This window comes from Anser anser (genome assembly GCF_964211835.1).
Source record: "Anser anser genome assembly, chromosome: 2".
NCBI lineage: Eukaryota > Metazoa > Chordata > Aves > Anseriformes > Anatidae > Anser > Anser anser.
This window is the reverse complement of record NC_139721.1, coordinates 27937413-27954748: the sequence shown is the minus strand read 5'-3', so window position 1 is coordinate 27954748 and position 17336 is coordinate 27937413. Positions and strand designations below refer to the sequence as shown.

At 35.1% G+C, this 17336-nt stretch overlaps 1 protein-coding gene across 10 annotated transcripts in view; it reads left to right on the top strand.

Annotated features, from left to right (window-relative positions):
• Positions 1-15992, top strand: part of WWP1 (WW domain containing E3 ubiquitin protein ligase 1) — a 62357-nt gene extending 46365 nt beyond the window's left edge. For all 10 annotated transcript variants that reach the window (XM_083823382.1, XM_083823379.1, XM_083823387.1 and 7 more), the window contains 11 exons: positions 581-653; positions 744-815; positions 1853-1941; positions 4592-4751; positions 7172-7305; positions 7400-7540; positions 8885-9005; positions 10557-10661; positions 11981-12077; positions 12385-12457; positions 13868-15992. In XM_083823382.1, coding sequence (XP_083679508.1) covers positions 581-653; positions 744-815; positions 1853-1941; positions 4592-4751; positions 7172-7305; positions 7400-7540; positions 8885-9005; positions 10557-10661; positions 11981-12077; positions 12385-12457; positions 13868-13967 — 1165 coding nt within the window. In that variant the 3' untranslated portion in view covers positions 13968-15992. The remainder of the gene's footprint in view (positions 1-580; positions 654-743; positions 816-1852; positions 1942-4591; positions 4752-7171; positions 7306-7399; positions 7541-8884; positions 9006-10556; positions 10662-11980; positions 12078-12384; positions 12458-13867) is intronic.
• Positions 15993-17336: the final 1344 nt, after the last annotated feature.

Below are 17336 nucleotides of genomic sequence, written 5' to 3'. Positions count from 1 at the left end.
TAATGTTTTGTGTAGAGCTTACTGGATTTACCTTTGATGTGTTGATGTCTTCTTTTTCCAAGAGCCTATAGATTAGTGTTCCATAAATTTCTTCATAGTTCGCAAGCACCTGAAGCCTTCGTTGTTGATCCTTGATTTTTTGTTGATCTTTGGTGACTATGATGTGACTGAGATCATATTGCAGTCTTTCACTTTAGCTGTCTTTCCTTTTAGGTGTCTTTCCTTTAGCTGTCTTCTAATTTTTACAAAATTGATAGGAATTTGAAATCCTCAAAATCTCTACCTTTTTTCCAAATTTGGTAAATTGGCTATTGTCTTTAATAACAACAACAAAATAGGTGTGTGTTGCACAGCCAACGAATGGAAGACTGGTCAACTGAACCATCAGCTGCTTTTTGTTTCCTTGGAAAGCTATATAAAAAAGAAGTCAGGGCATATATTAAGAATTTCCATTTGTGATTGTGTCTTATGATCGCAGTTTTTAATGTATTATTATTGAAATCTGCAAGCTGTTGTTTAGTGTTGAATGTGCTGTTTGACGTCTGTGTATTTAATGCATCTCAAATATGTTCCCTTACAGAAATAAAGGGCCACAGATTGCTTACGAGCGTAGCTTTAGGTGGAAACTTGCTCATTTCCGTTACTTGTGTCAGGTACTGATTAAGTAATTGTTTACTTTTTGAAAGTATTTGAATTTACAGTTATAGTTTCTGCCTTTTAACATTATTACCTTATGATTACAGTCGAATGCACTGCCAAGCCATGTGAAAATCAATGTATCCAGACAGACTTTGTTTGAGGATTCCTTCCAGCAAGTAAGGCTGCAAAAATTGTTGTCTTTATGTTTATTCAGAAAAAACATAAGAACAAAAATAGCCATACCTAGTTCAGACTAACAGTCCTTCAAGCACAGTAATCTTCCTCTGGTATTAGCCAAAGGTGGGGTTTTAGGGAGGACTGTAAGAAAAGAAGTAATGTATATGTTAACTCTAACAAATAATTTTTAGCTCCCAACTGTTTACAATTCAAATGTTTTCTGAACTGGGTGTGTGGTTTCTGGCTATTTAATAATCATCAGTGGATTTCTGTTTTGTGACCTTGTCTGTGCTTTTCTTATTAACTTTTTTACATCTACTGCAGCCTGTGGTAAAGATTTCCAAAACTGAACCACATCGCGTACCATATTAACCTAAGCACATCATATTTGCTTTTCTCTTTTTTTTCATGTGTATATGTATACATTACAATATGTTTATCTTCTCCAATTAAAACTGGTGCTCTGCTTTGCCCTTCAAAGGTTAAATCTGTGTAATTGATGCTTATATTGAGCTTCAATCTGTAGCCAGTATATGTTCCCTCCTTTTTTCTTCGTAACAATCAAAATGCTTGTTGTATTTGTTCCTTCGAAACATCTTGAGAAGGATTCTCCATAACCAAGCAGTATATTATTAATGGGAGCAGTACGCTTATTTTGGATTAGAGGAAATCATGTTATTTGTCTAAAACCAAAAATCTGTAATATGTCAGATGAAAAGCCTTTTAGGCCATTTTCCTTTGGGAGTGGCTGGTAATGTATACCTTTGTAAGAGTATAAGAACAGGGCAACCATTTAGTGATAATTTCCCCTACTTGCCAGCAGTGTGCTGCTAATTTTGAGTCAGAGTTCGTATTTTTTGTATTCAGTTCATTGATTCAATGTTTCATGAGTTGAGCTAATTGCTTTTCACATCTGTGTAAACATTTGGCATATGTGGGATATCTGTATCAATTAAATAAAATCTGAATTTGAAGGAGCAGTTGCATTGAAAGTGTATCATCTATAGTTTATTAAAAATTTTGATTCTTTTAATAGATAATGGCATTAAAACCCTATGATTTGAGGAGAAGATTATATGTTATATTCAGAGGAGAAGAAGGACTGGATTATGGTGGCTTGGCAAGGTAAAAGAAGATTTATTTAACATAGGTGTTTGGTTTTTATTAGCACTCTAACCTTGATTTCTAATGTCATTCTGTTAGCCAAGTAACTGCTTGCTTTTGCAGTGTCACCCTGGTTACTTCTTTAGCTCACGATAATGTATTAAGGAGGTAAAACTGGCAGCACTGGCAATATTACGGGTTATGACCTTGTGTTAGAAAAACTGTGGTCTCAGTTGTTAAGTTCTTTGACAAAGACTGATGCTTAAATTGGCTTCTTTTTTTTTCTTTTTTTTTTTTAATGCCAATTAATTGCTCTTGACTGAATTATTTCAGGATGTTTCTACCAGACAGTTCATCTTGGAAATTGAGATAGTGGAAAAATAAATTATTTTGGTTACTTAGAGAAAGTTAAACAAGAAAATACCAGATTGGGGCTGATACAAGCAGACAAGACGTAAACAAGAAGAGAGTAGTGTAGGAATAAGGTAACAGTAGGGAACTGTGTAGGCTGTACAGGAATGTGCAACAACTAGAGCACAAGTTTTTATAGAATCTGAAGTGTAGAAAAAAGGTGTAACAGGAAAATCATAGACAAAGTGTGTTCTGTTCTCCATATAGAGGATAACCGACCACTCGTTACTGCTGCGAATTACTTGACTGAAATGTTACCTTTTGGATAAAAATTTCAGTACTACTGCAGATCCATGGAACTAGACATAGCCATAGGTGAACTTTCCTTTTTGTTTGTTTGTTTTAAATGTAAACATGTTCTGTTCTGGTTTTGTTCTGTTTTTATGTAGATTACTGTGTTAAAATTAAGTTCAGTTAAAATGAATAGCATTTTCAAGTAAGGAAATCTGCTTCCGATGTTTGAGCTTCTTTGGATTAGTGGGTACTTATGCTTCTGAATTACAATAGTGCATAGGCTTTTTGGGTAGACTGTGCTTTTTGCTTTGCATGCTTTTGTTTTGTTTTGTTTGGTGTTCCTATCATGTTGACTTTAGGCGTAAGATGGGAACCAGGAGAGTTCAAGTAATCTGTTCCAGAGAAACAATGTTTTCCAGAGAAGTAATGTTAGAATAATTTAACTGAAGAGTATTAGTCACAACAGATAGCAGAATATTAAAAAAAAAAAAAAAAAAAGTAGTATACTTTCATAGTTTTAGTAGTAAGTTTTACCCAAGATTTTGAATGTGAAACGAAGAAACATCAAGGATCTCATTGTAATTTAGCTGAGAATTCTTAAGTGATACTGAGTGTGTGTACTGACTTGCTAATGTAATACTGCATTAATACAAATATAGAAAGCTGATGCACCTGATTTATCATCTTGTCTCTTAGCAGGCTAAACTCTGTGTGTTCCCTCCAGATGTTTACCTTCTGTTTAGCAGGACCAACCTGATACTTTATACTGTGGCTAGTTCTGGCTGTTAACATGAAAAATATATTGCTTCTATGAACTTCTTGCTGATGACTAAGTTCTTTGAATCCTCCCGTGCTATCTGGCTTTCATCTAATTTAAATGCTTATTAAATTCGATATTGCTATACAAAGTTAATATAATTGCCTCAGTACAAAACTTGCATAGAATTCTTGTGCTTATTAAAAGATGCACAAAACTCAATAGGGTAATGGTATCCTAGCTGCCTTTCTCTGTTTCTTTACTTTTTTTTCTTTCTAAAAGGCCTTTGGGTTGGAAGCATACAGTAGCAAGTCACGATCCATGACTTGAGTTTCATAGAACTGTTACGAGAAACACCCCTGTAGGTTTCTCATTTTTATTCCCTGATGTAAATGTAAATGTAGGGATAGAAAAGATATCTGTTAAATGTGACAGCTGAAGGGCATTCAGAATATAATTCTGTTCCTGCCATTATTACAGGACAGACTTCAGAGTTTTTGCAGCTTTCCCCTAGGCCTGGTTATTCAGTTTCAAGCATTTAGGGTCTGATACTAAAATTCCTGAGTACATATGACAACAGCTACAGTACTTGGTTATATTAAAAATGCTATAAAGTGACAAGTATTCTAAAAATCAGCTATCCTGACACTGAAATACCAGATTCTATTATAATTTCAGGTCAGTTGAGTTGAAAGATCTGAAACCGGTGAATAAAATGGATTAGTTAAACCCCAGCAAAAACGTATTTTCACGTTGTTGTGTCCTATTGGCTTAACTGATGCATGATAATTTGTTAAATTGCTGTAACTTGGTATATGTTCTGCTGTCAGATTGGGAAAGGAAATACGGTGTTTTGTTTTTATTTTACCTAGGTTGTTTATATTTTTTTTTGAATAGAAATTCGAGTTGTATGCAGTAAAAGCAGGCATAATGAGGATAAATTGTGTGTACTGGTTGAGGCAAGGATTCTGTAAGCAAAAAAGTTACCAGTGTGCAGCTAAAACCTATCGATGAGAGTGTTCAAGGTGACAACAGTCATTTATAAACTTTGGAAACTGTGACTGTGTAACTTTATAGATTTTAATTATGGATTTCTTTTATATTTAAGAAGTGTATAATGCCTTATCTTTTCTGTGATTGTAATACAGCTCTGTTTATATAATTTTTCTAAATTTGCATATGACCGTTTTGCTAATTTACCTAAGGGTAATGGTGATAAACATTTGTATCTGATGGTTTTTATGTGTACAAATGTTTTTCTTTCCTTAGAGAATGGTTTTTCTTGCTTTCCCATGAAGTACTGAACCCTATGTACTGCCTATTTGAATATGCTGGCAAGAGCAACTATTGCCTGCAGATCAATCCAGCATCAACAATCAATCCTGACCATCTTTCATATTTCTGTTTCATTGGGCGCTTTATTGCCATGGTAGGTTAGCTTTTTAAGGTTATTTTTTGCTGTAGCTGTACATTTATTCCTGAATAGTATTTGTTTTTCTGTTTTTTAAAGGTTATATTAATCCAAGGAAATGGAAGATTAAGTCATGTAAGGTTATTGACCCAAAACATTTCCTGAGAGTTAAGTCTCTTAACCACTGAATTTTCCTGGGATGGTGATACAAGAGAATATGACATTCAATATAACATTTTATTGTTATCAATTAGTTGTGTGTAGTTCATGCAGACTGTTGTTTGATTGTATGAATATTGATGTTCTGAAAAATGTGACTAGTATTTTCCTTAAAAAGGCTCTTCAGTTAGAAATGCTTTGCAGTACAGTGAGTCTTAAATGAAACATACTTATTTGGATACAAAGGTCTCATACTGGGGAGAGCAGAAACTTGCAGGGAGCTGATAGCATCCTGATTCACTGCCATCACGTTTCTCTTAAACTGAAAACTGAAGAGGCATATTGTATCATTTCTTCTTCTGGTATCACTGAGCCAAGTGTCTGTGTGTCTTGCTATACCACGGCACATTTCTTTCCTTCTATCTAGTGATACAATCTTCTTTCTATGTGATCATCATGATGTCTACAGGTAATCCCCAGGGACTTCCCAGAAATGGTGAATAGCGACACCAAAAAGAGTAGATAAGGGTTGTTTTTTTTTTTTCAGATTTCATAGAGCGGCTTGGGTTGGAAGGAACCTCAAAGATCATCTTATTCAAACCCCTCTGCCATAGGCATAGTGAAGATACTGTTGTCTTTTCCTGTTGCTCAGGCTTTTTGCATGAAATCAGAACAAGTATGAGTGAAGTGTAACTGGAAAAATACTTTCAGAGTTAAGACAAGTTAGGTTGGGGGTGTTTCTTTGTTTTTGTTTTGTTTTTGTTGTAGTTTCTTCTTGACACATAAGTTTGTTTTGTTTTGATGGTAACACCTTCAGTTTCGAAGATCTTATGGCCAGGTTCCCCATTTCTGTGCTGCCACGGAAATTGGTTTCATTGTGCTAACACTTTTAATAGGCTGCCTTTTTATTCATTTTAGAACCCTCAGGAAGCTATAATGCCACAGAGGTATTGAAATAACCATAGACATTTTCATCTGAAACTGGGTTAAATGGAAGAATGCATATCTTATATTACTTTGTGTACTCTATTAATTGTGTTGCTCTATAACAAAAAGCTGTTAAATGGGATTAACTGTTTCAACTTATGTTTTGCTCTAAGATTACTATAGCTATTAAATGAGATGATTTAAGAGCCTACTTCTGAAAAAAAAAAAAACAAAACAGGAAGTCATATGGCTGGATGCCACACTCAACATTTAATGTGTCTCTTTCTATCAGTTCACTCTCCTCTGAGAATTCTAGACTAGTTTAAAAATAAGTAACCAAATAAAGGCCTTCAAGGGAAGCTTTTTAATCTCTCCTAAAGCAGAAGAAAATGCATGCTAGCGTAATCTGGAGAGGGGAAATTGGAATGTGTGTGGGGGGGGGGAAAGGAACATTGCCTTTTTCTGGACAAAATGGACTGTTACACTGGCTTTTCTGCTGATGGAATTTAGGTGTAGGGAGAGACGAGCAATAAATGCAATATTGTGGCTTATGTTTCGAATGATTTTTAAGAGGTATTTTAGTGAAGACAAACTGGATAAGGATGAGGAAAACTAATGTTTGCACAGTAGTAGCTGTGCTCTATTAGCTTTCAGAAGCACTGAGTCTGTATAAAGGCTAATACTCTGTGCGTGCATGCACGCATAGTATTATGCTTCAGGACTGCAAACTAGATCACACCCTTTGAGTGTGAGGGGTGAGACAAGTGTGACTTTTTGTTTTTCGGTTTGATTTTTGGTATAGAAGAAAATATCATTTCTAGTTCTGTTACCTATAAAGAATGTGATTCCAAAAGCTGTTTTAGAAACTTTCTGTGTTTGCTCTTTAAATTGTTTTACAAGCTGCAGTAGCATTGAATAAAGGATGGTTTTGCAGGATTTATGCATGTAGTGAAAAAGGTCAGTAGTACTCATGTAAGCTCAAATAATATGCTCAAGTAAGATCAAATAACACTTGGCACACATACCAACCCACATAATAAAGAGGAAAGTTAGTAATTTCCTCTTTTCATAGGCTGTATTCTTTATGAGAAATTTTTTTCATCAAAGGAAATCTAAGTCATAGTGACAACATATGTTTGGATAAACTTTGCCATATGTATAATCATATTATATTTTTATATATTTTATGTATGTGCTCATAATCATATTTATGTCTTCTCACTAAATGTAGTGGTTTGTTCTTTTTAAGTACCAAGCTGCTACTGCTATTTTTTTTTATTATTTGAAGGAGAAAGGAAAAGTAAATTTAGCAATTCAATAAAAGTCAAACAGACTTTTTTTCTGTTCAACAGGCATTGTTTCATGGGAAATTTATTGACACTGGTTTTTCTCTGCCTTTCTACAAACGAATGCTGAGCAAGAAACTTACTATTAAGGATCTAGAATCTATTGATACTGAATTTTACAACTCCCTGATTTGGATAAGGTTTGTAGTTTTCTTTTTCCTGAAGTTTTATAAATTTTTCTGTTTTAGTCTCCATTGTAATTTTTTCTTTTTTTTTCTTTTTTCATTCCCTCAGAGATAATAACATTGAAGAGTGTAACTTGGAAATGTATTTCTGTGTGGATATGGAGCTCTTAGGAAAAGTAACCTCACATGAGCTGAAATCAGGAGGTTCAAATATCTTGGTAACTGAAGAGAACAAAGAAGAATATATTGGGTAGGAAGGCATAGATGTTGAAAAGTATTTCATGTTACTTCTGTTGCTCTAGTCTTTCTTTACTGTGTGTATATATATATTTTTTCCTTTTCAATCATTATGTAATTCTTGATTCTTGGGACTATTATTGAAATGGTATCTTGGTAGATTTTGCTCTTTCCTTTTTCTCTTCCCTCCCCTCCTTCTACCCTCCATGCTACCATACCCCCTGCCAAAAAAAAAAAAAAAAAAGGAAAAAAAAGGAAAGACGTTAAAAGACCCGTTAGAGAGATGAGGATCTGTGTTATTACATGCACAATGAGAAAACAGCTGGCACTGAAAATGAGCAAACCTATTTTAAGTAAGTAGGTAACAAATCCAGATAGAGGGAAGATGTATTTGACAGATGATTTCAAAATTGTTTAGTACTTGGCTGTCACTGTGGTAACTGATATTCAGAATCATGAATAATGTGGTGTGACTTAAACTGTTTTTTCTTTGTTTTGTTGTACTGCTCTTTCCTGCTTCCCTCCTAATCCTTACAACTGCCTTCTTTCTGAACCTGTATTTCTGATCCAGCTATTCAGAGTGATCTCAAAAGCACATGTACAGAGATCCTCTTCAGTTATACAGCATATGTTCCATGCTGCATATACAGTTCCCACTTTAAATTAGCAGTCTTTAGTTTTGCAGTGAAATAGTTTCTTTAGTATGCATTTTTACTATATTTACTGCCACTTTTTTAATATTCAGAAATGGCTTGACCGTTGTAGTAGAAACTTAAAAAAAATGCATTACCTTTTCCTTCCTCTGAATCGTAGCATAAATCAGATGTTCAGAGTAGAAAATGACTGCTCCTTGTTGAAGTCTGAAATAATCTTATGCTGGAAGTATCGGACAACTGTAGTTATAGATATTCTAAGCAGTGGTATTTCTTACTGTTCTCTGCCTACACAAATATTTTAAATTGGTGGAAATTGTTCTTTTCTTTTGAAATGCTAGGACTATGAGCTTTTTAAGCTAAAGCAATTTTTTCCAGTAACAAATCATAATGCCCAAGTACCATCTTTGTCATGAAAAAACTGCTCAATTTAGGTGAGTGAAAGGTTTATAATATTTTCATTTTTTTTAAACTGGAACAGTAACCTAAATACATCCTGCTATCGTTACCGTCATTTGTGTTTGAAGATTTTAATAACATGAGCATGCTAAGTCCTTTATAGTCTATGGAATCATGCAGTGTAAGAAAGCAAAATTTGAGGGAATTTTACCTCACCGGACTGCATACGTAATCATGCATGTTTGAACTCCTTTATGTTGAGTGCTAACTGATCTTTAATTTACATTTGTTTTCTTCCATCCCAGGCTAATGGCTGAGTGGCGGTTTTCTCGGGGAGTTAGAGAACAAACCAAAGCTTTTCTTGATGGTTTTAACGAAGTTGTTCCTCTACAGTGGCTACATTACTTTGATGAAAAGGAGCTGGAGGTGAGGCTTTCTTTTCAACATTTTTACATTTTGCAAAGGTAATACATATGTAATGACTACGTGGATAGGCCAGCTTGAATCTCTCATCTGTGTCATACTACGTTTGAGAGCTTGTGGAACATGGAGAATTTAATGGGAGAGGTGTGGGGGTAAATCACAATGGCAAGCCAGTATCTTTATTGCATCTGTGTTTTGTGTAGTCCAGTAGATGTGAATTTTAGATTACATCTTCAGTTTTGAATTGTGTTTTGCAAGCTTCTATGAAAGAAACACAATATGAGATAACAGATTGATGAGTTAGTTTTAGAAAATTTCTTTCTCTGTAGTAAGTGAGTAGAATTGCCTTTTTAACAGTTGGTACAGGAATTGATTCTGGTGTATGTTGGTTGCTGAGTTTCATGTACATAATCTAGGGTAGGTTCTAGGGTTCAGGACACTCAGGACTGAAAGCTGTAGCAATGAACAAGGTTCAATATTAAATTTTCTAGATCTTCAGTATATAACCTAAAGGCTAATAACAAGTATTAGTTGCATGCACCATGTTTAATTAACCTCTGCCTGACCTTTGCTCTTACTGTTGGGGTTGTGGTTTGGAACAAGGACAAAAGGTTTTGTAGGGGTAGGTTTATTTATTTCTGAGAGACCAGACAAAGGTGCCCGTATATAATGAGCAGTGTTCTGTTAGCAGTTTAAGTTAAATGGGAGTATTCCCTAAAAAGGGCTTAGATCTATTTTATATTAGTTACCTTACTGTTCAGTTTTTAGGAGGCTTTGCTGTTAGCATGTTCAGCTTTTATTGCTTCTATTGGTAAATATTTTGCAAACTTGCCCTTCACAGTGTATTTTATCTTTACTAGCAGTAGCAGCAATGTTATCATCATCATCATCTTGGAATATGAGGCAAGGTTTTAATGGAAAAGATAATATCCTCCTTAATATAAAACTTCCTTTCATGGGAAAGGTTGTAGCTTCTATTATTGAATTATTAGTCAGAAGAAACTTAATTTCTTCTGGTATGCTGGCTTTTAGAACACTTAAGAACATAAACAATTTTGGAGTTCTGTAAACTTAAAATAATCTGATTGTAGCGTAAAATGGAAAAAAAAAAAAAAAGAAAAAAGCCAGACATACAATCATAGACTGGCTTGCTTGTGCTAGAAGGGATTTTAAAGATCATCCTGTTGCAACCCCCCTGCCAGGACACCAGCCACCAGACCAGGTTGCTCACAGCCCCATCCAACCTGGCCTTGAACACCTCCAGGGATGGGGCATCCACAGCTTCTCTGGGCAACCTGTTCCAGTGCCTCACCACGCTCTGAGTGAAGAATTTCCTCCTAACATCAAATCTAACTCTCCTCTTTTAGTTTAAAACCATTCCCCCTTGTACTATCATTATCTGCCTGAGAAAAAATTGCTCTCCATCTTTTTTTATAAGCCCCCAGTCCTTTGTTTGGAACAAGAACCTCCATTTTTGTTAGCATGTCTCATACAATATACAAAATAAAATTGTAATTTAAGTGTATAGATAGGTATATTAATTCTCTTTTCTAGGTTATGCTTTGTGGTATGCAAGAGGTTGATTTAGCAGACTGGCAAAGGAACACTGTTTATCGTCATTATACAAGGAACAGCAAGCAGATCATATGGTTTTGGCAGGTATATCAATCAGTAAAATTTCTTTGGGGTTTTGTTCTGTTTTCTTACACAAATGACACATGGAGTGGAGAGATGCCATCTCTCTGAAGTCTCGCTCTTACTCCTTTTTTTCTTTTCAGAGAAGGAAAGGAGGAATTCTTGGGGAACATACTATAGGGTGGGAAATGGCAGGGAGATACCTGCATCATACGTGGATAGCTGAATCAAATACTTTTTTTTATCTATCTTGTCCTTCTTATTGCTATATATTACATATTACATATTATATATTATATTACAGTCGAGCTTTTTTGCATTGTTAGCAGTGATATATACCTTCTAATGTCCTTCTCTGTATTACATATGTACATCTGAAATGCCACATACTATTTATGATAATTGTCATATTGTGCCAGTCTAGTACTGACTGATTATAACTTGCATCTTAATGGAGTTGGCGAAGAATTAGTTCCAGAAAAAGAAACAAACAAAAAAAACCAACAGGCTCTCTCCCAGTTGCTATGAATTTCCCTTAAGAGAAGTCGCAAGGGGGCATTTCCTGTCTCATGGTAAATCATGATTTTAGGGATGCTTTTGACAAAGTTACTGTAAAAAATTATGCAGATCAATTATTTCCTATCTTCTCTGCATGATCAGTAATGTAAGATCTCATGATAGGATTTCTCAGAAAAAAGTAATTAAGATTCTTTCAGTAATAAGCTTCTTATTCAGAAGTTCAAGCAACTTGAATATGGTTTCAGCATTTACACAGCACAAATACTCATTTTCTTATCCATGTTTTTGAGTAAATATACTAGCTGTATTGATCCCCCCTCTCAAATTGAGATAGTTTCGCCTCTCTTTCCTTCCTCTTCACCTTCCCAGTAAATTACCATACAAAGTGCTATAGCTGTTAAGGATGGTGTTCTTTCTCACTGAGACTGCCACATGCAGGGAATACTTAAAAGACATGCAGGGAATACTTAAAAGTCTTGAAATACCCAGAGTCTGTGACTAGACTGTTGCCATGTTTAATCAAAATGGCAGTAGTCCTCATATAAAGTATTAGCATGTTTTATATTTTAGTGTAGAATAAAATAAAGATTCTTCTTATTTGCTGATAGCTGGTGCCAGCTTTCATGTTGTAAGTCAGTAGTGCATGTAATCTGAAATGGCTGTCTTCTTCCCCCACCTTCAGTTTGCTGAAATCAAGAAAGATGAACTCTTCTCAAGGTGTCTTTTAAAATGGAATTACACATTTTCAATGATCTTGTAGATTTTTGGTTTTTCTCCATCTATGTCCAAGATTTTTATTAAGTAATTTGAATTTCTGTGCCTAGTTTGTAAAAGAGACAGACAATGAGGTTCGCATGAGACTTCTGCAGTTTGTCACTGGCACTTGTCGATTACCTCTGGGTGGATTTGCTGAACTTATGGGTAAGTGGAAGATGACTAAAATTTTTAGACCGTTACTGTTCCATTTGCAAATCAATCATGCTGTAAGTGTACAGATGCCGGGTACTTCATGTACATCAGCTTGATTCTAGAAGGGCTTTTTATATCAGAAATCCTGATGAATAACTTATAAATGATTAGGGAAACTAGCTTGTTTCTATTAGCAGTGTGTTCACATTCATGTGACAATAAGCTCTGTCTGCTCTATCTGAATTGTCTTATGTCATACATATATCTTGAGTACTATTTCAGAGGAACAGATTGCACTTCTTTTAATCCTCTTTTCTAGGAAGTAATGGTCCTCAGAAATTCTGCATTGAAAAAGTTGGTAAGGAAACGTGGTTACCAAGAAGTCACACTTGGTAAGTTCTTACATGTAAACTTTCTGTACCCTTTAGTGATTCTCTGTTCTGGTCTTGCATTTAACAAATCAAATGAAATCTAATTTGAATCTGTTATTTATCTTCAGCTTCAGCTTCTTTGATTGCTCTAACATGCCAGCATTGAAAACTCTCCTGGTTCCCTTACTCTTAAATTTTGCTACTGCATTGTACGCCATTTGTCACTCTCAGATCTAGCAGAAGTCTAATGTCCTCATATAGAACTGTGAGGTGTTTCTTCATTTTAAATAATACTAAATAACCGAACAAAAGTCATGTTGATATCAGGTTTATACAGTTACTGGAGATGCTTTTTATACTGTAACATTATAAAAGGTCAACATACAGTCATGGGAGAAAGTAGTGTCAAAGAAATCACAGGAAATGTTGACGGCCGTGATGCAAACCAAGAGTCAGTTACCTTGCTGAGTTGCTTGTTACAGATCTCACTCCCTTTTCCTGCTAGGCTTCAGACTTTTGTCTTGACTATTACTCCAAACTGGTACAGTGATCACTTTCCTATATATACTGTGTGCAAATGAAACATGCCTTACTTTGGCAACCCTGTGATCGCAGAATCATAGAATCATTCAGGTTGGAAAAGACCTCTAAGATCAACTTGTCCAACCGTTAACCTCGTACTGACAAGACTACCACTGAGCCATGCTACTAAGTTCTACATCTACATGTTTCTTGAAGACCTCCAGGGATGGTGACTCCTATTCCAATGCTGCACAATTCTTTCAGAAAAGAATTTATTCTAATATCCAACCTAAGTGATGGTGATATGCCATCACCACCTAAAGTATGGTGATATTAATATTCACCATACTTCTAAAGTGCTGCAGGGAATCGTCTGTTTTACCATTTTCTGCACTTTTTTTTTTTTTTAAGTGGTATGTGTAAAAATTAAACATCCCTCTTTGTCCAAGATAACTTTGGGTAAGACACAGAGTGAAACAGAATTGTGGCAGAAGCCTTTTAGAGCAAAGCTGAAGGAAAAAATAAAACCTATTTCTAGGCATGTGCAGGAAGAAGACTATTCTTTTTCATGCTTCTGCTGGAATTTGGAGATGTATCAAATTAGTATGATGTTCAGTTTCATGGTGAACATTTCCCTGAGTATTACAGTTCTCTGTATCTCGAACTTTAGCCGTCAAAGATTCTGTTTATCTGATGTGATACCAGCCTTTTTTTTCTTGAAGTATTGCTCTAAAACTTTGTTATTACTGTTCACAGAAATGTCATGATATCGCACCGATTGACTCTTCTTAATTTCTAATTGTTAGATCAGAACATTGTAAACTTCTACTAAGGAAGCAATTTCTGTAGTATTCTGTGTGGGATTTAGATGAACTTAACACAGTTCTTTCTTTTTTTTTTTCTGCTCAGTTTCAATCGTTTGGATTTGCCACCCTATAAAAGCTATGAACAACTGAAAGAGAAGCTGCTCTTTGCCATTGAAGAAACAGAGGGATTTGGTCAAGAGTAGAAGTGGCTTCTAGTCTAAAAGAAGATCTTACATATTAAAAGGCCCAGCCAACTAAAATTGCACACTTAATTGTATATAAGCTTTTTGTTCTGTACAGTGATCTTTCTGGAACTCTAAAAGTATAATTGTTCTCCGTTCTTCCACAAAGATATGCAAAACAGTTCAGCCTTTTCTACTTTTATTTATTGCCCTTCCAAAAGACCAGAAAAATCCCTCATAAATTTTGAAAGCAGACAAGAGACTTATTTAAAATATATATTAAAAATATAAATATATATACTAATAAGCTCTAGTTTTATAGAGCTTTAAGTGTATGAAAAGTTGCAGCCATTTAAAAGGGCCTGGATTTGCTTTATCTTGGCTTTATTATTTAGAAAAATGTTTAAACTGCTCTGTGTTCTCTCTTAAGAAACATCTCCAAGTTTGTTTTATTGCATGGCTGTTCTAAAAGGTGTTAAAGGCTTAGGCCAAACGTATCCTAAATATGTAGAAAGATGCTGCTGGTATTTGAGATGACAGAATACGATGTTCTGTCAGTTTAATTTTTTTAAATACGTAAATAGCTGATATATCCCTCTCTACTACACTGATGTAGCCAAGGTCATGAATAAAGCCTTTATTACTTGCACAAGAGTCATGTACAATAAGTTGAACGTGATTTAATGTTGAAAGGAATTGGTGCCACTGTTCTGACTTATTGTAGGAGCTGAACAGAATATTTTAATTCGTTTGAGCAGCATTGAAATTTGTTTACATATTACCTTGGGTTATTACCACGAGGATGTTAGGTAATCTTCAAAGAAAAAAATAATAATAAAAGAGAAACTATTACACATTATCTCCTTGGTCTGGTGTCTTACAGGTGTGTGTTTTTTTTTTTTTTTTTTTACTTTTTCAATCTGTATTCTTTTCACAACTTCACAGAGTATATTAATGTAAACTGAGATATAAGGGTCTACAAAAGGTAATGTGAACTTTGCTGCTTTCTATGCTCAAGTTCAGTTTCAGTTATTGGATCTAGTAAACCCAAATAAAATAAAGTTATATAAGCTTTGCACAGTTAAAAGTATTTTAAAGTATTAAATACTCTTATTCCTCTTAAGTTCCTGTAGAAATTCAGATGTACCTGAATTAAGTATGTTTAAAGCCTGTCATTCTTTTATGTAGACCAAGTTTCTCCTAAGTACACAGTAATAAAAAGTGATTTTTTTTGGTGTTGAGGGCATTTGCTGAACTGCAAAGATATTTAAAAAAAGTTACCACACTTTATTCATGTGAATTATATTAAATGCTACTTTTTAGCAAACTGTGCTTCCCTATTATAGAGTAAAAATGTTTAAAATTACCATTTGTATTATGCTTTAATATTAACTGTAAATTCCATTACATTTAACTTATACAGAATTTTGTACACACATGAAAATGATTTCTTAGACTATGATTAAAAACATTTCTGTAACATATCATATTGCACTGTTAAAAGTGTACATGCAGAAAAAAAATAGCTATATCTGTTCTTTTATCTTTCCAATACAGCAACTGAATTCTGCCAAAATTTTATTTTTCTACATATCAGATTCTCCTGAGGCTTTGTATTCCAAATGCACAGTTTGCTGTGGAGCTGTTACCTGTACGGAACCTTGATAGCAGCGGTACTGCAACTGGCCCAACAGACTGCTAGCTTGTGTTAACTTCCCATAAGAGGTTCAACAACTGCCATTTGAAGGTTTTTCATACTACACCAAATATCTTCTGCAAAGCCATTTTCATAAATATTACTTTCAAGTGTAAATCCACCTAAATTATGGTTTATGCTGGTTAGAATGGAGGAAGCTTTAAAAAAAAAAAGTCAAAGGCAGCGCAACAGAAGTGTGTGTGGCTCGCCTAAAAGACAGTTAAGAGGGCTAAATGTCGTTGAACTTTATGAATTTGCACTAATGAATGACTTGGTAACCCACTACCAACTGCTGAACTTTGTGAATCTGTGAGTAAGCGAATAATAATAATAAAAAAGACAGCACATCACAAGAATGTAGTTTCTTTATTGCTTTGGTAACTTCAGCTGTCTCGTGACTGTTAATTTTTCATGTGGGTAACAGTGAGCAAGGGAAAAATAAAACCCCGTGTCCTTCTCAGCACGATCTATTAGTTGGCTTCAAAGACTCACTACAAGCATGGCTCAAGAAGCAAAAGAACAATCTGTGTACTTGTGCACGTGTATGCAGTTAACTTGGATATCCAGAGCTGAGACTTCCAGTAATACTGCATTGCCATTTCTTTTCCATCTGTGTTGCCCATAGTTCAGCTGCGCTTAGACCAGGGAGGAAGAGGCATCTGAAGAGCAGGCAAGCAGCAAAGGCTTGGGCTCAGACACTGACATGGAAATACTACTGGAGGGAGCTGTGCTATAGTTCACAGGTGCTGTGTGTTCCTTTCTTCCTGCAAGGAAGTCAGCAACTGCTTTCTTCTAAACAACCAATGATCTTCACTTGGTACCCAGATCACTTTCCTTTGTGCAGGTACTGGTGTCTATAACAGAAAAAGCACAGACAGTGCTGCTGCAACAAGGCTACCAGAAGTGGCTTTGGGCATGCAGATAATTTCAGTGTCCAAGAGTCTCTCTGAAGCACTATGCATCATCCACCCCTGGATTTTGAAATACTAGTTACTTCATTTTGGTGCTATACTAATAGAAAAGTAGGGATTATTTTAATATAGTGGAGAAGATAATCCTCTAAGTAGTTTCATCACCTGAAACTAGAATTAGAATATTAGACTGACTCTCAGCTGTGTTTTTTTTTTTAATAACTGACTAGCCATTAGCTTGGCTTGTTAGTTAAGCAATTTATGCCCTTCATATTCCTGCTATCCTCCTATAGATCCTTTTCATAGTAAAACGCTAGGTATTTATATTTGTTCTAGATTGTTAGACTTTCTATTGGCAATACCTTGCACTATTGACTACTGTATGTTTTTTCATTATATGGTCCTAACCTATGATCTTAGGTTAATTTCTTCTTCTGGTTAAAATTCCTGCTAAAATTATAGCATGAACAAGAAGTTTAACTTTCTCTCTACAAATAAACTACTCCTTAATGGTCTGCAAAACTGTAGTGCCCAGCCCTTTTGAGCCCTTCTGTACTGGGAATGCGCATTCCTCCTGTTGTCAGAGTCTGGGGCAAGGTTGGCCACTAAAGTCTCAGAATTTATATGCTCTCAAAATGTGAACAATACAATTTCATATTTCATAGAAATTTTCTCCCTGCAAATGCTACAGCCAGTCGTAAAAGGATTTTTAAGTTTTCCCTGCTTTACAAAACCACAGCACTTCTTGCAAAGTCAAACACCACCATTTCAGTGTATTGGCAT